The sequence below is a fragment of the Myotis myotis genome, unplaced genomic scaffold (assembly GCF_014108235.1).
Source record: "Myotis myotis isolate mMyoMyo1 unplaced genomic scaffold, mMyoMyo1.p scaffold_m19_p_2, whole genome shotgun sequence".
Lineage (NCBI taxonomy): Eukaryota > Metazoa > Chordata > Mammalia > Chiroptera > Vespertilionidae > Myotis > Myotis myotis.
The window spans coordinates 63,265,192-63,289,669 of record NW_023416324.1 but is presented as its reverse complement, the minus strand read 5'-3'; the positions used below and the strand labels follow the sequence as shown (position 1 = coordinate 63,289,669).

The 24,478-nt window shown below is 36.3% G+C and overlaps 1 protein-coding gene across 1 annotated transcript in view; it reads left to right on the top strand.

Moving 5' to 3' along the window:
- Positions 1–24,478, top strand: part of COL24A1 (collagen type XXIV alpha 1 chain) — a 304,137-nt gene that overhangs the window by 194,311 nt on the left and 85,348 nt on the right. Inside the window, exons 33-39 of the mRNA XM_036348461.1 lie at positions 1,141–1,194; positions 1,611–1,664; positions 2,910–2,963; positions 3,506–3,613; positions 19,523–19,576; positions 21,331–21,438; positions 24,389–24,442. Of these exons, the coding sequence (XP_036204354.1) occupies positions 1,141–1,194; positions 1,611–1,664; positions 2,910–2,963; positions 3,506–3,613; positions 19,523–19,576; positions 21,331–21,438; positions 24,389–24,442 (486 nt within the window). The remainder of the gene's footprint in view (positions 1–1,140; positions 1,195–1,610; positions 1,665–2,909; positions 2,964–3,505; positions 3,614–19,522; positions 19,577–21,330; positions 21,439–24,388; positions 24,443–24,478) is intronic.

Below are 24,478 nucleotides of genomic sequence, written 5' to 3'. Positions count from 1 at the left end.
AGTATAAGGAACACTGTAACCCATGGATCAGAACTATTAAGGAAAGAAAGCAAACAGAAAACTTTAGGTCAAGGTATTATTATGAACTAATGCTTTAAACTACCCCTCTACTCCAGAAACAAGGGAATTATAAAATACATATTATGTCTTTACACACACACATATATACATACATTGCACACACAGTGAAGGAGAGAGAAGAAGAAAGGATTGCAGAAGAGAGAGGGCTAGTGAGGAAGGGGGAAGGGAAGGGTATGCATCAGCATTCTCAGAAACAAAATAAATATCTTTAAGAGACAAAAAAAAAAAATACAAAAGCAATTGTAGGAATACAGGCCTAGAAATAGCCGGTGATTGCAAGAAGTATGTTTTCAGGGTAAAGGGAACTAAAAGCTTTTCAACTGGACCCACTTATGAAAGGAAAGTGGAAAAAATGTCATAAATATATAGATAAAATTTTTTATAATGTGAATAAATTTGTATCCTTTTTGTATGACATATTTTATAAAACCAATAAAGAAAACTGAAATTTTTTAGAGGAAGTATATTGTAGAAGGCTTAACAGAAATGGGTGGGAAGGGTAAAAAGTGAAAACACACAGAAAATAGTATGAGAATAGAAAATTAGAAAAAAAGTGGGAAGTAATTTGTCTTTGACCAAGGATTAAAGAATGAGTGGAACAATTAAAAGAAACTGGTCTTAAAAGATTTTATTTTACCCTTGTCAGTGTGGCTTAGTGGTTGAATATTGACCTATGGACCCATTCCTGGTCAGGGCATGTGCCAGGTTGCAGGCTCGATCCCCAGTGTGGGGTGTGCAGGAGGCAGCCGATAAATGATTCTCTCTCATCATCGATGTTTCTATCTCTCTCTCCCTCTCCCTTCCTCTCTGAAATCAATAAAAATATTTTAAAAGGTTTTCATTTTAGGTTATGTTGTTTTGACATTTTAACTGTTAAAAAGTCTCAGATATTATCTAGTCTTATGCCATGAAGTTTATAAATGAGTATCAAAGACCCTCTCCTGGATATAGATATCTTACCCTTGGGCTAAAAACTACTAACATCTTATGATATTGTTATTGCCTTTGTAGTTGGTTAAGGAATGTGTACAAATGATGTGTCAAATCATTCTCTTGTAGGGACCTTCAGGTATTGAGGGAGAGTCTGGTCTGCAAGGAGAGCCAGGTGCAAAGGTAACCTTCCTAAGTGGTAAAGGCAGGCGGGCCGGGTGTGTGTGTGTAGGGGGGTAGGAGGGGTCTTTAAACTTCACCATTGAATCCCCTATGTTGGCCACCTTTGGCAAAACCACCTTGAAAGTAGGTGAAGGACAGCAGATAAAAATGGAAAGTATTCTTAAATGAGCCAGAAAAAAAAATTTGTCAGAAAAATATTATCTGTATATGTGTGTATAGATAATACATATCCATATTTATATATATGAGAAAGGATACAAATAATATAACTAATGAGAAAAATATCAATAAATTAGTCTGGAGAAAAGGAAACAATGAGGAGTGTTTCAGAACCACTATCCCCATGGTATGCCCCCATAATTATTAAACATCAAGGTTCAATAGAAAGAGCTTACTCTTTCCCTTTGTGTCTTCAGGGAGATGTTGGACCTGCAGGCACTGCTGGAGTTACTGGGGAGCCAGGGTTACGGGTGAGGATCTACGAGAAACCATTTTAGTGCACTGCCCAACTATTATAGACACTCAAAATCTAGCCTAAAGACCTCAAGAATTGCATAATAAACTTTTCTGTTGCATTTAGAAAATGTGTCTGTATTTTGTAATTTCAAATTTCAAAACTCTGTTCATATTGTGATTTAGTAGCATTTAGAGTCCTAACCTCATATGCCCTTTTCTCAGAATCAGGTGTACTCTGCAGAACCCTTGCCAGATGTCACAGATTATCACTAATGTTAGCATTAAAAAAAATTCACAAGTACTAGTGATCAACTCTCAGTCTATTTCCTGACCTCACAAGACAGACAAAAGATTGAAATCCAATTTATATTGAAAAATAACTAGTCATGTAAGCTCATTCAAGGAAATAATTGCAAATAGTTGTAAATAGATAGCTTACACAAGTTATTCTAATAATGACAGCCTTTAATTTGATCTGTGGTAAGTTCTTTCCTAAGATAACAGTGCCTACATAATTTTGAGACATTTGTTTACTAAGAGCCAAAGTAGGGAGATATATTTTGCATCCAGTTTCTTCTATATTTTTCTCTTTTCTTGCAGGAGGGTGGGGCAGGCAGTGTGGCATCAGAGTAATGCACGTGTCAGTGGTGGGAGCAGTGGGACAACTGTGAAGATGCATTGATTAATTTACTTTCAAATAGTTCAGGTAGCAAGAGAGCCAGTGCTACTTTATTAGCTTCACAAAGCATGGCGCTGCCTGTCTATGAGTTCTGTATCTATAAGACAGCTTCTTGATGTATCAGGGTCTCACTGTTGCTTCTCCTCTGTAAAAATAGACTCTAAAAATAAGGTCCACTGAATTTAATGGAATTAAGTTTTTATTAATCCCTGTCACTTTAGCATAGCAAAGTACTATGATTTTATGAGCTGTGGTGTTTGCAGTTCTTAAACTCAGAAACAGAGGTCTAACTGTATAAATTACCAAAGCTGCCAACTGAATATATATTACCTTTTATTATCTAAAAGTTACTGATAGTCGGGGCCATCTTGTAATTTGAATTCACAACACTATGACTCCTTAAATCATCTTTAGAGCTGTTCTAGGAAAATGAAATCATGCTTCTATACTGTCAAATATTCCTTATAAATAAAGTAGAAGTAGGAATAGATGCTGCTTTCTATAGATACCAGAAGCAACAAAAAATAAAATAAAATGATTTAGCAAAATAATAAATTTTACTGTTTCTGATACAAAATAGGGTGAGCCTGGAGCTCCTGGAGAAGAAGGTCTCCAAGGAAAAGATGGATTAAAGGTAAATTATACTTTTAGTATTATGTATAAAGTAGATGTTTTTGTGAAATCTTTAAACTATTATACAGAATGGGGCAAAAGTAGTTTTACAGTTGTGAGTATGTGAAACAGAGTTTATTAATTAATTATTGTATTGTTATTATTTTGTTGTTGTTAATCCTTACCTGAGGATATTTTTCTCATTGATTTTTAGAGAGAGTGGAAGGGAGGGAGAGAGGAGAAGAAAGAGAGAGAAAAAAACATCAATGTGAGAGAGACACATCGATTGGCTGCCTCGTGTAAAAGCAGGGGATTGATCCTGCAACCCAGGTATGTGCCCTTAACCAGGAATTAAATCCATGACTCTTCCATGCCTAGGTTGATGCTCTACCCACTGAGCAACACCGCCAGGGCTATTGTATTATTTTCCATATGAACAACTGTAAACTACTTTTGCCTCACCCTTTATATAACTATTTTTATGTTCTAAACAAAAATCTGCTTATTATGTGGTATAATTATTTTGCTACTTTCTCTTCCTTAAACATTTTTACTGGATTATAGGGGAGCCCAGGAGGAAGGGGACTTCCTGGAGAGGATGGAGAAAATGGAGAGACGGGCTTACCAGGGGCTGTAGGACCCTTGGGTAGACCAGGTCTAATGGGCCCTCCGGTGAGTACTGCTGGGTTCACTTTCAAATACTCATTGAACTCAGTCTCCTATGCATACACACACGCACACTTGCACACACACTTTCTAAACCTCTTATATGTGCCCTGAGTAATTGGAGGTGAAGAATTGTGGCTTGAGAGAGTGACAAACCAGGGTGATTATCAACCTACCTAACATTCAAGGAGGAAAGACACTTTCCATGTGTCAACAAGCCACTGAACTTTTTTTCCACATACTTTATTGAGATATAATTCATTTATACCATACTATGTTAAGTTTAAGGTGTACAACATAATGATTGACATATGTATGTATGTTGTGTGCATGTATATATATATACACACATATACATATATAGGTATACACACATATACACACATATATATAGCTAAATGATTGCCATAATAAGGTTAGTTGACACAATTACCACCATAGTTACCTTTTTTTGTGTGTGGTGGAAATCTTTAAGATTTTTCTCTCTTAGAGACTTTCAACTATACAACACAGTGTTACTAAGTATAGTCACCAGGCTGTACATTAGATCCCCAGAACTTATCCATCTTATAACTGGAAGTTTGTGCCCACCCATTTCCCCCACTCCCTGCCCCTGGAAACCACCAATTTACTCTGTTTCTATGAGCTCAGTTTTTTTTAGATAACACCTGTACATGAGATCCTACAATATTTGTCTTCCTCTATCTGACTTATTTCACATTGCATAATGCCTTCAAGGTCCATCCATGTTGTTGCAAATAGCAGAATTTTCTTCTTTTATAATTGAACTAGGGGCCCAGTGCCTGAATTTGTGCACCTTGAAAGGAACTGTGGGCTGCGAAGCCGCGGTGTGCACAGGGGCAGGTCTCAGCCCATCCTCCACACCCCTCCTGCCATTGCCGCTCCCATGCACTAATGGGGCCAGCCCCACTTGCACCACTGATATCGCGGAGTGATTGGGGCCAGCACCAGCTGTGGGTGTGAGCAGGGCCGGTGCTGTCAGCAGGTGCAAGCCATCAGGGAATGCAAGCCACAGCTGCTGCCCTGATCGCCTTTCAGGAGCAGGGGGAGGTGGAGAAACTCTCAGGGGTGATCGGGGCCAGCAGTCCCAGCTCGCACCCACTGACAGTGCCAAGCAATCGGGACTGGAACCGGGTGCTGGCAGTGGGTGCAAGCAGCAGCTCCGGCACCAGCAGCAGGTATGAGCACCTGGCAGGACCATGGTGCGCGGGAGCAAAAAATTTTCAGTAACCACCAGAGGCTCACCCTGATGACAGCGACTGGTGCCCACAGCCTTAGTCTGGCACCCCCGCTCACCTGCTCCACCATCTGGCCACGGCCAATGGCCACCATGTTCCGCACATGTCCTCTGGTGGTCAGCGCACGTCATAGCAACTGGTTGTTTGGTTGTTTAGTTGTTTGTTTGTTCCACCGTTCGGTCTATTTGCACATTAGGATTTTATATATATAGATAATATTCCATTCTACATATAAACCATATATGTATGTGTATGTGTATAAACATTATTTATAGAGGCGAAATAACAACAGACCACAGAAATACAAATGATTGTTAAAAAATACTATGGACAGCTCTACTCCAACAAACTAGACAACATGAAGGAAATGGACAAATTCCTAGAAAAATACAACATTCCAAAACTCAATCAGGAAGAATCTAAAAATCTCAACAGGCCAATAACTATGGAAGAAATTGAAGCAGTCATCAAAAAGCTTCCAGCAAACAAAAGCCCAGGACCAGACGGCTTCACAGGGGAGTTTTACCAAACATTCAAGGAAGAACTAAAACCTATCCTCCTCAGACTACTACAAAAAATTCAAGAGGAAGGAACACTTCCAAGCTCATTCTATGAAGCCAGCATCACCCTAATACCAAAACCAGGTAAAGACAACACAATGAAAGAGAATTACAGGCCAATATCCCTCATGAACATAGATGCCAAAATCCTCAACAAAATCTTAGCAAATCGGATCCAGCAGTACATCAGAAAGATCATACACCATGACCAAGTAGGATTTATCCCAGGGATGCAAGGATGGTACAATATCCGCAAATCAATAAACGTGATACATCACATAAACAAATTGAAAGAAAAAAACCACATGGTCATATCAATTGATGCAGAAAAAGCATTTGACAAAATTCAACACCCATTTTTGATAAAAGCTCTGAGCAAGGTGGGAGTAGAAGGATCATACCTCAACATAATAAAAGCCATATATGACAGGCCCACAGCCAACATCATACTCAATGGACAAAAACTAACACCATTTCCCCTAAGAACAGGAACAAGACAGGGATGCCCCCTCTCACCACTCCTGTTCAACATAGTACTGGAAGTGTTAGCCATTGCAATTCGGCAAGAAGAAGAAATAAAAGGCATCCAAATTGGAAAAGAGGAAGTAAAACTGTCCTTATTTGCAGACAACATGATATTATACATACAAAACCCTAGAGACTCCATCAAAAAGCTACTGGACTTAATACATGAATTTGGCAATGTAGCAGGATACAAAATTAACCCCAAGAAATCCGAGGCATTTCTATACACCAATAGTGAACTTTCAGAAAGAGAGATTATAAAAACAATCCCGTTTACCATCGCACCAAAAAAATTAAGCTACCTAGGAATAAACTTAACTAAAGAGGTAAAAGACCTCTACTCAGAAAACTACAGGACGTTGAAAAAAGATATAGAGGAAGACATAAACAGATGGAAGAACATACCGTGTTCATGGATTGGTAGAATCAACATCATTAAAATGTCCATACTACCCAAAGCAATCTATAAATTCAACGCACTTCCCATTAAAATACCAACGGCATACTTCAGAGATCTAGAACGAACTCTCCAAAAATTCATCTGGAATAAAAAAAGACCTCGAATAGCTGCAGCAATCCTGAAAAAGACCAAAGTAGGTGGGATCTCAATACCAGATATCAAGTTGTATTACAAAGCCACTGTTCTCAAAACTGCCTGGTACTGGCACAAGAATAGGCATATAGATCAATGGAATAGAATAGAGAGCCCAGAAATCGGCCCGAACCAATATGCTCAATTAATATTTGACAAAGGAGGCAAGAACATACAATGGAGCCAAGATAGTCTCTTCAATAAATGGTGCTGGGAAAATTGGACAGATATATGCAAGAAAATGAAACTAGACCACCAACTTACACCATACACAAAAATAAACTCAAAATGGATAAAGGACTTAAATGTACGACAGGAAACTATAAAAATTCTAGAAGAATCCAAAGGCAACAAAATCTCAGACATATGCCGAAGCAATTTCTTCACTGATACAGCTCCTAGGGCACTTGAAACTAAAGAGAAAATGAACAAATGGGACTACACCAAAATAAAAAGCTTCTGCACAGCAAAAGAAACCATCAACAAAACAACGAGAAAACCCACTGTGTGGGAAAACATATTTGCCAATGTCATATCCGATAAGGGCCTAATCTCCAAAATTTATAGGGAACTCATACAACTTAACAAAAGGAAGATAAACAATCCAATCAAAAAATGGGCAAAGGACCTAAATAGACACCTTTCAAAAGAGGACATTCAGAAAGCCAAGAGACATATGAAAACATGCTCAAAGTCACTAATCATCCGAGAGATGCAAATCAAAACAACAATGAGGTACCATCTCACACCTGTCAGACTGGCTATCATCAACAAATCAACAAACGACAAGTGCTGGAGAGGATGTGGAGAAAAAGGAACACTTGTGCACTGCTGGTGGGAATGCAGACTGGTGCAGCCACTATGGAAGACAGTATGGAGTTTCCTTAAAAAACTGAAAATGGAACTCCCATTTGACCCTGTGATCCCACTTCTAGGAATATATCCCAAGAAACCAGAAACACCAATCAGAAAGGATATATGCACCCCTATGTTCATAGCAGCACAATTCACCATAGCTAAGATCTGGAAACAGCCTAAGTGCCCATCAGTAGATGAATGGATTAGAAAACTGTGGTACAATTACATGATGGAATACTATGCTGCTCTAAAAAGGAAGGAACTCTTACCATTTGCAACGTCATGGATGGAACTGGAGAGCATTATGCTAAGTGAAATAAGCCAGTCAATGAAGGAAAAATACCACATGATCTCACTCATTCATGGATAATAGAGACCATTATAAACTTTTGAACAATAATAGATACAGAGGCAGAGCTGCCTCAAACAGATTGTCAAACTGCAGCAGGAAGGCCGGGGAGGGTTGCGGGGCAGGAGGTAGGGGGGTAAGAGATCAACTAAAGGACTTGTATGCATGCATATAAGCATAACCAATGGACATAAGACACTGGGGGATAGGGGAGACTAGGGGACTGTCTAGGGCGGGGGGATAAAATGGACACATATATAATACCCTTTGTAATACTTTAAGCAATAAAAAAAAACCATTTTTTAATATTAGTTGGTCATATATCTCTGTTCTTTATTCTTTCCCATTGATCTATGTTTTAAAGCCAGTACCATACTGCTTTGATTAGTATAGTTTTGTATTGATATTGTTTGAAATTAGGAAGTGTGATGTCTTCAGCTTTGTTCTCTCTCAAGATTATTTTGGCTTTTGGAAGTCTTTTGTGGTTCCATGCAAATTTTAAGATTTTTTTTTTATTTCTGTAAAAAATGATATTAGAATCTTGTTAGGGATTATATTGAATCTATAGATGCTTTGGGTAGTATGGACATTTTAACAATATTCATTTTTTATCTATGAACATGCTATCTCTTTACATTTATTTGTGTCTTCAATTTCTTTCATCAATGTCTTATATTTTTCTGTGTGAAGATATTTCAACTCCTTGGTTATACTTATTCCAATATTTTATTGTTTTTGATGCTGTTTTAAATGAGATTGTTTTCTTTTTCATGTAATTCACTGTTAGTGTGTAGAAATGTGATGGGGTTTTGTAGGTTAATTTTTTATCCTAAAAGTTTACTGAATTAATTTATTAATTTTAACAGATTTTATGGTGAAGTTTTTAAGGTTTCCCATATATTAACATCTTCAAACAAAGATAGTTTTACTGCTTCCTTTCTGATTTGAATGCCTTTTGCTTATTTTTCATGCCTACTTGCTCTGGCTAGGACTTCTTGTACTATATTGAATAGGAGTGGTGAGAGTGGGCACCCTTGTCCTGTTCTTAATCTTACGAGGAAAAGCTTTCAACTTTTTATTTTTGAGTATGATGTTAACTGTGGGTTTGTCATATATGACCTTTATTATATTTCTTCTATACCCAATTTGTTAAGAGTTTTTATCATGAAAGGTCATTAAATTTTGTCAAATGCTTGTTCTGCATCTGTTAATTATATGGTTTTTATCTTTAATTCTTTGCATATGGCATATCACATTGGTTTATTTGCAGATGTTGAGTCATCCTTGCACCCCTGAAATAAATCCCACTTTATCATGGTGTATGATCCTTTTAGTGTAAAGTTGACCCTTGAACAATGTGGGAGTCAGGGGCCCCGGCCCCGCATGCAGTTCAAAATTCACATATAACTTTTCATTCCCCCTAAATTTAACTATAATCCCTCAGTATCCACAGGGGATTAGTTTCAGGACCCCTTCCCCCCACAAACACACACACACACACATACTTGTGGATATTCAAGTACCTTATATAAAATGACATAGAACAATGCATAGTTGGCCCTCTACATCTATGGATTCAACCAACCATAGATCAAAAACAGTATTTTGGATCCACAGTTGGGAATCCATAGATACAAAACCAAGGATACAGAGGACCAACTGTATATTTTCTGGGGAGAAATCCATTTTTAAGTGGACCCACACAATTCAAATCAGCGTATTTCAAGGGTCAACTGTATTGTTGAATTAGGTTTGCTAATATTTTGTTGGAATTTTTGCATCTATTACCAGGGATGCATGCCACAATTTATTTTTTCTTGTGGTCTCTGTCCAGTTTTATTATTAGGATAGTGCTGGCCTCATAAAATGAGCTTGGATGTATTTCTTTCTCTTTGCAATTTTGAAAGCGTTTGAGAAAGATTAGCATTAATGCTTGTTTAAATGTTTGATAGAATTTATCAGTGAAATCTAGGTTTTCCTTGTTGGGAGGTTTTTCATTACTGATTCAATCTCCATATACATTATTGGCCTATGCAGTTTTCTATTTCTTCATTGTTCAATGTTGGTTGGTAGTATAATCTCAGGAATTTATCCATTTTTTCTAGGTTGTCCAATTTGTTATGATCCTTTGTCTTTCTGGAGTATCATTTATTATGTCTCCTCTTTCATTTCTAATCTTGAGTTCTCTCTCTGTCTTTGTAAGTCTAACTGAAGGTTTGTCATTTTTGTTTAGCATTTCAAAAAACCAACTCTCAGTTTTGTTTATCTTTTCTGTTATTTTTCTATTCTCTGTTTTACCTATTTCTGTTCTAATCTTTATAAGTTCCTTCTGCTGACATTGGTCTAAGGTGGTTTTTCTTTTTCTACTTCCTTGGGATGTAAAGCTAGGTTATTTATCTTTCTCTTTTTTTAATATAGGCATTTATACCTGTGAACTCCCTGCTTAGAACTGCTTTTGTTGCATAACATGAATTTTGATATGTTGTGTTTCACTTTTGTTTCAAGATATTTTTTAATTTCCCTTTTGATTTCTTTTTTGATCCATTGGTTTGATTTCTTTTTTGATCTATTGGTTTTTCAGGAATGTATTTTAATTTCCAAGTATTTGTGAGTTTTCCATCTTTCCTCCTATTGCTGATTTGTGGTTTTATACCACTATGGTTATAAAATATACTTGGTATAATTTCTATCTTCCGGAATTTGTTGAAACATATTATGACCCTATATATGATCTATCCCTGAAAATGTTCTGTGTGGAATTGAGAATGTGTATTCTACTGCTGTTGGATGGGATATTCTGTACATGTCTGTTAGGTTCATTTGGTCTATAGTGTTGTTCAAATTAACTGTTCTTCAAATTCACTTATTGATTCTCTGTCTGGATAATCTAGCCATTGTAGAAAGGCGTATTCAAATTCCCAACCATTAGTACATTGCTGTTTATTTATCCTTTTATTTCTGTTAGTATCTTCTTTATATATTTAGGTACTCTAATATTTGATGCATAAATATTTACAATTATTATATACTAGTAGCCCTGCGCATGAATTCATGCGCCAGTAGGTCGCTGCCACCCTCCTGTAGCTCTCTGCCCACTGCCTTGCCCTCCTGTAGCTCTCCGCCTGCTGCCTCACCCTCCTGTTGCTCCCCCCACACCCTCCTCATAGCTTGTTGCCTTGCTCTCTCCTGTAACTCTCTGCAGCCCATTTGTACCTTGCCGGCCCACCCTCCTGCTGATCCGTGATCTGGTCCTGACAAGCTTGGTTGTTACGCCTCAGGGCATAATGGCTAATTAGCATATTCCTCTCTTATTATATAGGATTATTCATCAAATGACCCCTTTATCATTATATCATGAATGTCTTTGTCTCTTATGACTATTTTTATCTTAAAGTATATTTTTCCTGATACATGTAACTACCTCTGCTTTCTTTTGGTTACCATTTGCTTAAATATCATTTTCCATACCTTCACTCTAAGTCATTCTGTATCCTTAAAGGTTAAGTGAGCCACTTGTAGGCAGCATATTGTTGGATCTTGTTTTTTTAATCCATTCACCCATTCTCTGACTTTTGATTGGAGAATTTTTATCCATTTACAATTTAAGTAAAGATTGATAGGTAGGGTTTTGTGTTGTCATTTTATTGTTTCCTAACTATTTTTTAAGCCATTTCTTTCTTGCTTCCTCTCTTGCTATCTTCCTCTTTGATTTTATTAATTTTTGTAGCAGTATGCCTTGAATCCTTTATCATTTTGTATATCTACTACATGGGTTTTTTTCTTTCTGGCTCATATAAAATATTTTATAATTATAACATCCTATTTTAAGTGGATAACTTCAATAGCATGAAGAAACTCCCTTTCAGTAATTGTATTGTTCATCTCTAGGAATTTTTTTTTGGTTTATTTTAATGGTTCCTATTTCTTTTTTAAACTTCTCACTTTGTTTATGCATTGTTTTCCTAATTTTATTTAGTTGTGCGTTCTTGTAGTTCAATGAACTTTTTAAAGAGTCAGATAGTTCATAGATTTCCATTTTTTAGTGTCAGTGATTAGTTCAGGACTAATAAAGGGCACTTTATTACTTTCCTTTGGCATTGTCACATTTACCTGATTCTTTGTGATTCTTGTATCCTTGCATTGGTATCTGTGCATTTGAGTAAGCAGTTTCTTCTTCCAGACATTACCAGTTTATTTGGACGGGGAAAGATCTTCACCAGCCTGCTTAGCTTCGGGTACTCAATGGGTCATCTGGTAGCATTTGTGGACAGTCACAGTTTGCTATTGGCGTCTCCAGCTGGGCAAAGGGAAGGGTTGCCACTGGCTGGTCTCTGCAGTTGGGTCAGCCTGCTGGCTGGGTTCCACATTCAGGGTGAGGGGAGATACACTAAATAGACACCTTGGTTGGATGGAAATGCTGCCTGCACTCCATGGTTTCAGGGGAGGGATCCCTCGCTGGGCTCTGCAGTTACCTATGGTAGGGTGTCATCTCAGGTTGTTTCCTGGCAGGACAGTATCGCTGGTTGGATTCTGTGATTATGCAGGGTCTCATGCTGTGCTCTCTAACTGAATGGTATCACTGGCTGGACTCCACGTCAGGTGGAACCACAAGCATGACTTCACAGCTGGACAGAGCCACAAGCTATGCCCAAGTTTGGGCAGAGTCATAGGCTGTGCTTCATGATCAGTTAGGACACTTTCTCTGCTCCTGTATTGGGCAAGATTGCTTACCAGGCTCTCTAGTCAACTGGGGCCTCCAGCTGTATATTGATTGAGGCTGGAAACTATTCTATGCTCAATTGTTAGTTAGGTTTGGTGGGGTAACTGTCTCAGCTGGCTGGGGTCACAGGCTATGCTCTGAAATTGGACAGGGTCACTGGCGGTTTTTAGTAATTAGACACAGTTGTAGGCTAAACTCTGCTGCTAGAAAGGGCTGTTAGCTGGGCTTCACAGCTGGGCAGTTCTGTAGACTGGTTTCTGAGGCTACCTATGGTCACTGTTCAGGTTCCCTGGTCATAAAGGGGTAGAGGCTATGCTCAGTTGTTGGTCAGGGCTGCTGGCTTGGCCCTCTGCCTGCATAGGGCTGTAGTATTAACTCCACAGATACCCAAGTTCTCTGGCCTTCATCCTGGTCTAGCAGAACAGGACTCCATGCCTGGCTTTTGGGCAGGGTTGCAAGTATTCTTTCCTGCCCAAACAGGGACATATAATGGGCTCCACAGCAGGTACAACTCTTTAGGCTGGAGTCCCAAACTGCCAAACAAGCTCCATGATGAGACAGGATCACCAACTCAGCTCCGCAGATGACCGAACTCCCTAGGATCTCTGCTCCTGTGTCGCTGCTAACAGGAATACAGCCTACCAAGATCTGAGTGCTAGCTGCTGTAAGCCCCACTCCTCTTGGTCTCTATGTGATCCCCAGTAGTCAAGTCCCAGATTCCACCAGTGATCCTCATGAGGTAAGACCTGAATGAGCCACCAGAAAGCATCCCGCAGCACTGGTGGAGCTGGTTGTCCACGTTGGCTTCCTTTTTCCCACTGGAAAAAAAAAAAAAATGTTAGGCCCAGGGGGCCACTCAGGGAAAGACAATGCAATCAGAGTGAAACCTCTCCTCTTACCCTTCTAATGTGGTACTTCTCAGTCTCTGTGTTTCAGGGTGTTGCTTCAGACTCACTTTCAAGTTCTGGGATTTTCACAATGGTGTCTTGTATGTGGGTATCTGCTACTTGGCCTTCCAAGAGGGCTGGGGCTAAAGTCAGGAGTGACTTATGTCACTTTCCGGATTATGTCACCTCAGCTATGGAACTTCTGACATAAACCTATGGAACTACTGACATTTGAAAGGAATATTTTGTGCTGTCGCATACTTAGTTTGAATGAATATTTTTTTATTTTTATTCATGGAACTGACATTATTACTATAGAATAATATCCTAGCTCCAGGATAAAATAAGAAATCTTGCAGGCATAATTTATCCTTATCTGACCTTTAATTGTAATACTCGCATGTATTACTTTAAGAGAAATTCTAAATGTCATATTGAACAAATTCTTCCACTTCAGGGCACATGGAAGATGTAAATAAATAATGACAAAGCTTCTCTTTTGTGAAAATGCTTCATTTATGATATTCATTGCACTCTTTGGATAAGGCCTCTCTGATTATTTTATTGATTTACTTTACTGTTCTCTCTTCCTTGTCTCATATCTTTAAATATGGGTTCTCCCCGAGATTATTCACTTTTTACTTCTCTAAGTATTGCCAGGTAGGGATGATGCAGCATGACAGTTGGTGAAGGGCAGAGCAGAGATGAAAGAGGGGCTCAAAACAAGGCATGGAAAAATGATGAGCACAGATTTCATCTGCTTCATAATTTTTCCCAGGAATAATCCTGCCTGTACACATCTTTGGTGCCTTTTTTTAGTAACAACACATGTGTGTTTCTTTTTTATTCTTTTTGTTGTTCTCCTTGGAATTTTAAATGCCTTTCAGCTCATAAACTCAGTAAAAATACCATGGCATATTTTTTCAAAAGAATTTTATGATCCAAGGAACTATTGCTTAATCAGACAGCCTGATGTTGGATTTATTTTTGTACTTTTAAAAACTTTTCCTTATGCAGTGTCACAAAGATGCTACCTTAAATTCTTCAAATTTAAATGAGAAAGTGAGAAAAGGAAATTAAACTTTTTAAAGTAAAGATACTCTACTTACTTTCTCTCAGATTGGGAAATGAGATCTGGGCTAGAAAATAAGGCAAGGAAAACATCAGTAACAAATACCCAACTCCAAGATGTAGACTTCTTTGAACAGAAGAAAAAGATTGTGTATTTTATGCTTGAATTCTGTGCTAAAATGTGCAGTTGCCTAACTCAATATGAGAAAAGACTTTGGAATCATCTGAGAAGAAACATCTGCCTAACTTATGGTCTATCGTCCATTCCTAAAAAAATAAAAATAAAATCTATCTCTGTGGTATCAAAGAGCTAAACAGATGTGAAGCTATGGACTCCCAAATTGAATGCATAAAAATGAAATGGCCTTGTTTTATTCCTTTAAGACAAAACTTGTTTGGACTTATTAAAGTGTGACTTTTCCTATCTGTTTAAAGTGGTAAAGATATTAGGTACAGGTGGCTACCTTAAGAAGAATAGTAAGGTATACATGACTCTTGTTTCTGAGACTGCTTCCTTGGAAACCCCAAAAATAATCAGTTTGGAAATATGAGGTCAGTGTCATTAAGGAGTAAAGGATAATATAAATCTTTAAATTCTGAAAGATTCTATGACTTTGGTCTTAGGCTTGCTTGTTTTGAACAGTTATGCCATAAAGTAACTCAGAAATAGAAGGAACCCTACAATGGCCACTATGCAAGGATTGTTCAAATCCCTGCTCTTCCACCAAAGAGCTGTACATTGTTGGGCAAATCACTCTTTAGTTTCTCAGTTTATTCATTACATATAAGAAAGGGGTTGGAGATATGCAGAATCTCCCAAGGTAATTGTGTCAGGGAGGATGCTGAATGGGCTCCTGTTCCTCCTATTCCTGATTGAGTCCTCAAAGATCCTGGAATATATATTTAACACATTAGCTTCTGTTTAGGCTTTCTTTGAAAGAAAAGTGTTCTATGGCTTTTAAAAAAACATTAGCTTAGATGTTTCCAATTATCATTAGCCTTATAGACTGGGACTCTATTAAATATATTTGATTATTCATTAATTGAAAACAAAGTTTATGAATGCCTTATATGAACCAAGAACTTTGCTTCAATAAGCATTGTGAATACCAAGGGGAACAAGATTAGCAAGATCCTGATCTCAGATTTTCTAATATCATGGAGAAGTCTAACAATAGACAAGATCATTGCAGGCTGTGATAAATGCGATGATAGAAATAAACAGGGTATTGAAAAGGAATAACTGCTTAAAGGAAGGGAAGCTGACTAGTTAAAGGCAGAGAAGCGTGTTCCCACTAGAGCAGTAAGAGAGGCCTTCTTGGGTAAGGGGAGATTAAGTTGAGACCTGAAAAATGAAAAGGGAGCCAGTCATGCAAAGAACTTTGGGGGATCCTTCAAGGTTGATGGAATAAAAAGGGCTAGATATGGAGGTGAGAACGATCTAGGTATTTTTGTAAAACTAAAAGGAAGTTACTACAGCAGCAGCATAGTAAATACTGAAAAGTTAGTTTGAGATGAGTTTGAAGAACATAGATGAGAAGCAGATCACGAAGGACTTTTTAAACCATGGTAATAAGTTTGGGTTTTATTCAAAGTGCCATTGAAAGGTTCCAAGCAGAAGAGGAGCATAGTCTTTGAAGGAAATCAGTCTATAACTTCTAAACTTCGTTTAATAGTAGCTAGTGTTGTTGGCTATCTCAAGGGATAAAACAAGTTCCAGGGACTAAATAGAACAAAATAAATTTGAATTACAAAAGCATGTTATGTACCAAGACAGTTTAATGAGGAAAGAATGGTCTTTTGAACAAATGGTGCCGCAAAACAACTGGATACTTGCATGCAAAAACATAATGTTGGACCTTATTTACACTGCACACAAAAATTAATTCAAAATGGGTCACAGTGCTAAATGTAAGAGCTAAAACTATAAATGTCTTGGAAGAAAACATAGGAATAAATCTTCATGAGCTCGGGTTATGCAAAGTTTCCTTAGATAACACCACAAGTACAAGTGACAAAATAAAAAATAGATATATTGTACTTCGTTAAAATCAATAGTCTTATACTTTGAAGAACACCATCAAAACAGTGAAAAGACTCCCGTGGAATGGGATAAAATACTTGCAAATCATATATATAAAGGGACTTGTTTCCAGAATATTAAAAAAAAACTCTTACAACTTAGTAATAAAAAGACAAATAACCCAATTGAAAAATGAGCAAAGTAAACAGCTATTTCTCCAAAGAAGATATACAGTTGGCTAGTAAGCACATGAAAAATGCTCAACACTATTCACTATGCAAATAAAAACAGAATGAAATACCATTTTACATCCACTAGGATGGCTGTCAAAAACAAACGAACATACAAAAAAAAGAAAAGAAAATAACAAGTGTTGATGAGGATGTAAAGAAGTTGGAAGCCTCTTACATCACTGGTGAGATGTAAAATGGTGCAACCACTTTGTAAATCCATTTGGCAATTTCTCAAAATGTTAAACATGGAATTACAGTGTGCCCCAGCAATTCTACTCCTTGATGTATACCCAAGAGAACTGAAAACAGGGTTCAAATAAAAACTTATACAACCCAAATGACTATCAACTGATGAATTAATCAATGTTTATTAATAAATGTAGTCTATCCATACAGTGGGCTATAATCTATATATATAAAAGCTTAAGTGACCGGAATGCTGGAATGACCAGAACGACCAGTTGCTATGACACACACTGACCACCAGGGGTCAGACGCTCAATGCAGGAGCTGACCCCTAGTGGTCAGTGTGCTCCCACAGCCAACCTCCCGCGGTCCCACCCCCTGTCCTGCAAGCCCCGGCCAACAGCCAGCAGGAAGGCCCCAACCAGCCCTGATCACCAGCCAGGCCTAGGGACCCCACCCATGCACGAATTTTGTGCACCAGGCCTCTAGTTTGGCAATAAAAAGGAATGATATATTCATACATGCTATAATACTGATGAACTTGAAAACATTATTCCTAGTGAAAGAAGCCAGTAATAAAAGACCACATATTACATAAAATGTCCCAAATAGGCAAATCTATAGAGACAGACAGTGGTTTAGTAGTTGCGTAGGGCTGGAGGTATTCGGAGGAAAAGGGAAGTGACTATTTATAGGTACTGAGCCTCTTTTGGGGGTGATAAAAAATGTTCTAAAATTTATTTTGGTGATGGTTTCAGAACTTGGAATATACTAAAAACCATTGAATTGTACACTTTAAAGTCATAATATGGTACATGAATTATATTTCAATAGAATAGTTAAAAATAGATGTGATGAGTTACTTCTGAGACAATACAGCTACTTACACAACGTTTTAAATAATCAATAGGAAATCCCAACTCCATCCTCTATTTTATGAGTAGACTGAACATCAAGTCAGCTATTCTCTTTCAATGTGATTTTTATATAAAAGCACTCATTTTTGTAATTATTAAAGAAATCTATTAAAACATGCACATTGTAGAAAACATTGCTATTTTTCCAGTCTGCTCTGCAAACCTCTAAATACACAAAATGGTTGTAATCATGCTCACTTTTAAAAGGCAACATTTTATAGCAAAATATTACTTATGTATTTCAGAACAGGCACTAAAATGAACCAACTAATATCAGTGGAAGTTTAATAATCCCTCCAAAAAAGAAAAGAAAGAAAAAAAACCTATCTTTAAAAGGGGAAAAAAGTGAACAAAAGAACCAGGGGAGACCTTTCTCTTAATAATAAGAGGAAAAAAATGCAGTATAGAATACAACCTCTTTTCTCACCCAAACGTACAAAAGGTTCTGAGTAGCTCCATTGTTGAGCTCTTCAGTATGTCTGGTCCTTTCTAAGATTCAAACGCATCATCTCACTTAATCTTAATTACCCTTTGAACAATTAGTATTACACCCCTTTTATGTAACAGGAAACTGAAGCCTTTAGAAGTTAAATAATCTACCTATGGTGACAGAGCCAGAATATGCAACTGCAGCAGCCTGACTTTTAAAAGCTCACACCACTGACCTCTGTGACAGTTAATCAGCCTCATTTTAAAAGTTTGTATTAGCCACAAAGAAGTCTCAGGTTAGTGCAACTATAATTTCAACCTCTGGATGCAGCTAGAACTACAGCAATAGAACTTAACCACTTTGGCCTCTAAAATGAGTGACTTTCTGGGACTAGAAGAGTGTTTGTTCAGGAGCATAGCACATGAGTCATTTCCTTAGGTATCTGTTTATTCGTTCAACAAATATTTATCAAGAGCCTACATAGCACAGTGGTAAACCATAATTTATTTCTTGTCTACATCATTTTCGCAGTTTGCCAAGCTTTGGGACACAAGTTTGAGATTTCCATTTTCATTTCCAACTGATACAAAGAATACTGTGATTAATTATTAGCCATTTTAGGACTTGCAACCTGGCTTACTGTGAATCTCATTGTTGACCTGCAAACGCACATGACATCTAAAATATTTTATTTACTTTCTACTAAACATAAGAGTGTATATTGAACTTTTAGTCTACTTTTGTCTAAACAAAGTAGAATGAAATGAAATATTGTTTTAAACAGTTTACTATGACTACCTCCTTTCCTTCCATGTATTTCCCTTCCTTTTCATCCCACAGATCAAAGAATTTCTCTTTAATTCTCTACTCCAATGAAATGTTGAGTTCTCCTTGACCATGATTAGATATATTTTGTAACCCTATACATTCAATAAGATGTTGAACCCACATTACCTCATAGAGATGCTGAAATGATGCCTTTGGATTTACTTTAATTATATTCTTGCTAATCAAAATGTGGATGCTGAAACCAAGTAATTTTCTTCCTCCAATAAATAAATAACTGTTTAATTTTGTCTATCTTGGCCAGTCTGTATATGTGAATTTTACTCACTAGTAACAGCTGTGCCTCTAAGTCATCATGACCTCTTTTTAGATGATTAGCCAAACATAATATTGTGGAAAAGTAACTCTCATCTTTACTTAATCTTCAATTCAATAATTATGTAATATAAGTATTTAAACATCCTATCTAGTACTTTCTGTAACAATTGCTTACTTTTTTTATATATATTGAATATTCAGGGACCTGAAGGAATTGTGGGAATTCCAGGACAGAGAGGTCATTCGGGAAAAAAGGTAAAATTTTTTACATCATTTTAAGCTGGTTTTCTTTCCTCTGATGTGCTCACAGCCCCATAGAATGCTGTGGTTTTATTTGCATGATATATAAAGTAATAAAGATATAAATTTACCTTAAAAAAGGACATTTGTATAAATTCATACTTAATTCCTCCTAGGAGTACTAATTCCTCTTAATTATATGAAGGCAAATTTTCCACTTTGTAGTTTCTAGAAAGATATCTACCTTTCCTTCTGCTTGCCAAAAATTCTTTAGTAGACCCATAAGCCAGAAAAGAGAGAAAAGGAAAATAATATACGATTTGGGCTATTTAGTAACAATGTCAGTAAAATGTTTTAGAAAAATAAATATGATTAGAATTATTTCTAGATTATTAATGTGTTTCTTTAATTGAAAAGGTTAATAATTGGTTTTATATTTTTATATATATTAACTAAGAAACACAAATGAAAAAATGCTTTATTTTCTCCCTTCATATTTTATTTAAAAAGTTACATATTTTTAAAATTTTAGTACATCATAATTAAAAGTTCATCTCTATGTGAGGTCAGTAATTTATTCAAGTATTGGTGAGACATGGAAATGATTTTTCCATTGTACTACATCAGCTCTATACTACATCATTGTACTAAAATCCATAATGTCTAATAACATTTCATTTTTTGCATGAACTTTTGGAAACAAGGGTTGCATGATACTTCTAAACCTGAATACTTTTACTATGTTTAACTTCAAATCACATCATATTCTAGTTCCCAAATCCCAATTCTATCATTTCTGCTAATATACACCCAGTACACCTTTCTCATAATTTGGGAACAGTGTAAGGGTAATAAAAGGTTAAGAAAAAGGAATAAAGTGAATTTTAGTTGCCATTCTTTCTCATGAATATTAAAGTCTCTTTTCAGCATACATAACTTTATGCCTAAAATCAACATTAGAAATGGGACAGTGCAGGCCCTTAGAATAACCTGCACCCCTGGGAAAGCCTGTAAATTATTACGAATGCTAAAAATGTTCTCACTGACTATGATCACAGTTTAGTTTTTCTTTGTGTATACTTGAATAGAACAGGGTGGTTCCCATGTTCAGAAAATGAATTATATCACTTAATGTTGTCTAAGAGCAGCTATGTTTTGGTGCTAGAGAATGAGCAGTCAGCCGAATGGAAAACAGAATATGAGTGGTTTTTAGAAGGATGTAAAATGATATGAAAATGTTACAGATTTTTAAAGGCAAACTCCAAACCAGTGAGTGATGATCCTGAACACACTGTACAGAACTGCACACTGAAGCCTTTTTGCATTAAACAGATCTTTGTGGCATTGAAGTTCTCTGTAGAAACAGGCTTCCCAATAGGGCCTATATTTTCTCATGATTATAATCAATATATGCATGCATGCATACATTCATACAGATATGCATACATACACAAATTTCAAAATAAAAATAAAAAACTTGGTTATTTGTAACTCAGATCTCCTCTGCTTGTTTGGCCAAAATAACTTATAAATTCTTTTTCCAAAATGACTTTTAATTATATTTTTAAGATAACCTATTTAGTGACGGTATGTTATGTTATTATCATCAGTGGTGGTCTGTAGTACTATTGAGTTAACGCAAAGTTACTATTCTTAGCATTTCGCTTACAGAATATTATCTGGAGTCGTCCAGGTATGTGACATAGTTCATTATTCCCAGTATAAATTTGTTTTCCCTTCCTTTTTTCGCTTATTAATGACATCCATAGGGTGATAAAGGACAGATAGGGCCCACAGGAGAAATTGGCAGCAGAGGCGCCCCTGGACAGACGGGGGAAAGTGGTCCTAAGGGCGCCAGAGGAACCAGAGGTGCCGTGGTGAGTATCTGATTGGTTTCCAGACCTGAGTTCACTGTGGACGGAAAAGAAATGTATCCATGTCCTTAAAGCTCCGTTCCTTGATTAATTTTACAGAAAAAGCAATAGTTCCATTGAAAATAATCTACCTCCTTGGGATGTGGAGAATTGTAAGCATTCCACAGTACTTACATGGCTTAGTGGTTTCTGGACACGAAAAAGGAAAGGGGAAAAAACTTAAAATGGAAATAAAATATGAAATGAAGTTTAAAAATATCAGATTATAACTCTTAACCTAAGTAGGAAAGTTTATATGCCTTGCACTTAAAATCAGGATTTAACATCTGTATAAAACTCCGCTGTCATGGCTGACGAATTACTTTGAAAATTAAGTTTACTCAAAAATGGGTTTTCTTTATATGCTTGGACTCCAGGTGCTTATCTAGAGATGATTTTTCTAACCACTGTGATAAATCTCCATAATGTCTAATAATATTTCATCTTTTGCAAGAACTTTACATGATGTTGGAAACAAAAATAGTGTGATACTTCTGAACCTGTAAAAGCAAATTTATGTTACTAATGTATTGGGGCCCGCTCAGAAAATCACAGCATGAGAGATGCAAACTACTTAAGAGATTACCCAGTTTAGTCTTTTCACTGTTTCATAAGCTTATTTACAAAATGAATGTGTGTTTCCTACTCTCCATGTAAATGTCACACAAATGCCAGACTTTTCTCCAAGGCCTGCGGGAGAGCATTGCATGATTCATCTGTTGGAGGACGGTTCGCCTCCTGCTCATTTTCAGTATTCCGTCCCTTACTGCCATCAAACTACTCCAGGTCTTCTTTGCTTCCTTTTGTTTGAATTATTAATATTTTTCTCTCTTTGAATTATGCATTCAAAACCATTAAATAATGTGATGACTTTTAATAAACCTAAGTTAATTTATCCAAAGAGTATTGCCTTTAATGTATTCTTCTACTTTGATTTTCTCTATAAAAAATATTCACTTCTTAAATTTTGACACATTCCCAAACTACCTTCCCAAGAGGTTTCTCCAAATTTACATTTTTATCACCAATACTTCAGATGAATCCTTTTAATGTTTCATAATTTGATAAATAAAATAGTGTATTTTTTTTTCTATTTACATTTTCCTGGCTGCAGCTAGTAATTTGTGTCTTTTTCTCTTGAAGTTGCCTAGTCATATGCACTGTACATGTTTTTCTATTAGGTTGCAGTCTTTTTCCTGTTATTTGCAATAACTCCTTATGTATTTTATATGTTGTATTTTATTAAATGTGCTGCAAAATATGTTACAAATATATTCCCTTTCATTTATTTTTTAATATTAATTGTCACGTAGTCATATCTGTCAGTCTTTTTCTATATAGTTCTAGGTTTTATTTTATTTGTTAGAAATGCCTTCCCTCCCTAAAGTGTATAACAATATTCTTCTATATCTCTCTTGTAATATTTTTATACCTTTATTTTCACCCTTAATTCTTCAAAGCATACATTTTTACTATGATAGTAATTGTAAAGGACTGATTTTTTTTTTTTTGCTCAAATTAAGACAGCCAGTTATCTCAACACCGTTTAATAAACAAGCAGTCAATTTCCCACTTTGCTGAAATGCTACCCTACCATAAGCTAAACTCTCAAATATCCCTTGGTCTGCTTTTCTCCTCTCACTTTTCTTCTCCCAATCATTAGTTTATTTGGGAGTCAATACCACATTACTTAAATTATTATATTATTGCAGTATCTTTTGAGACAAATACTCCGTAATTCATTTTTCTGAAAAGTTTGGCTCTTAACTATGATTTCCTCTTTCATGTAAACTTTAGAATCAGCTCAAGTTCCTTTAATATTTAATCTTTCAATAGAAAAATACCATATGTCTTTCCATTACTCATATCTTATTATATATCCTTCAATAAAGTTTTATTTTCTTTATCTCTGTTCTTATACCTTTCTTGTTAGGTTTATTGTTGGTTTCTTAAGGATTTTATTATATGTAATCCTTTTTCCATTACACCTTACTGGTGCTATGTGAGAAATCTACTTATTTCTATATTTTGACTTTACATTCACTTTAATCAATTTAGGTGATTCTCATGGGTTCTTTAGGTAATATTCATACCACCTCCTCTTATTTATTATCCTGTCTATTACATTGAACTTCTGGTTAATGTAATATTTGGCTAGTCACATACCCATTCTGTGCCTTAATTTACTCATCTCCTATTTATTTTGAGACTCAAATAGAAGAGTTGATGTGGAAACTTTTTGATATGATGAAAGCTAAGACATTTTTCAAATCATTGTTCTGTGGGGTTTTTTTTTTGTTTGTTTTTTGTTTTGTTTTTTTGGCTGTCTGACTCATCTTTTCAGGAGTTTAAAGGCATTTACTAAATAGCCTATAATGTGTGTGGTTTACTCATCTGTAAAATATTAATAATAATAGGAATCATGGAGTGATTATTACACACAAGTGTTTAACCATTTCTATTTTAACAACTTTGACCAGAGCTACAACTATTCATCAAAGCATCTGAAACTACCAATGAGTACAGAGTCCCCCTGTTCAAATTGTGACAGTATCAAAAACTAGCAGCCTTCATTCTCTAATACTCAGTGAAGCACATCTACCAAAATTTGACAAATACAAACTGCATTTCCAAGAACGTGCTAGAAACCTGCAGGATTCTGACAATTGGAGGCATTTCTCTTCATATGATTAAGGATGTTTATGCCTGATGTAAGCCAAAGAGACATTTTTTTTGTGAGACTTTTGTGGCTCATAAGAAAAATGAGGCAAAAGTTAGAGTGTGATTTTTTTGTTTTCCCATTTCAGACTAAGTGGTAATTTGTACCGTAAAAAATATCTGAATTTTAAATAATAGCAGTATAAGTTTAATGATTTAAACAATTATCTATTTTCTCTCTAATATTGTTTTTTAGGGACATTTAGGATTAATGGGACCTGATGGAGAACCAGGAATTCCAGGATATAGAGTAAGCAAATCTAATCCTATAATAAAAGGCTAATAT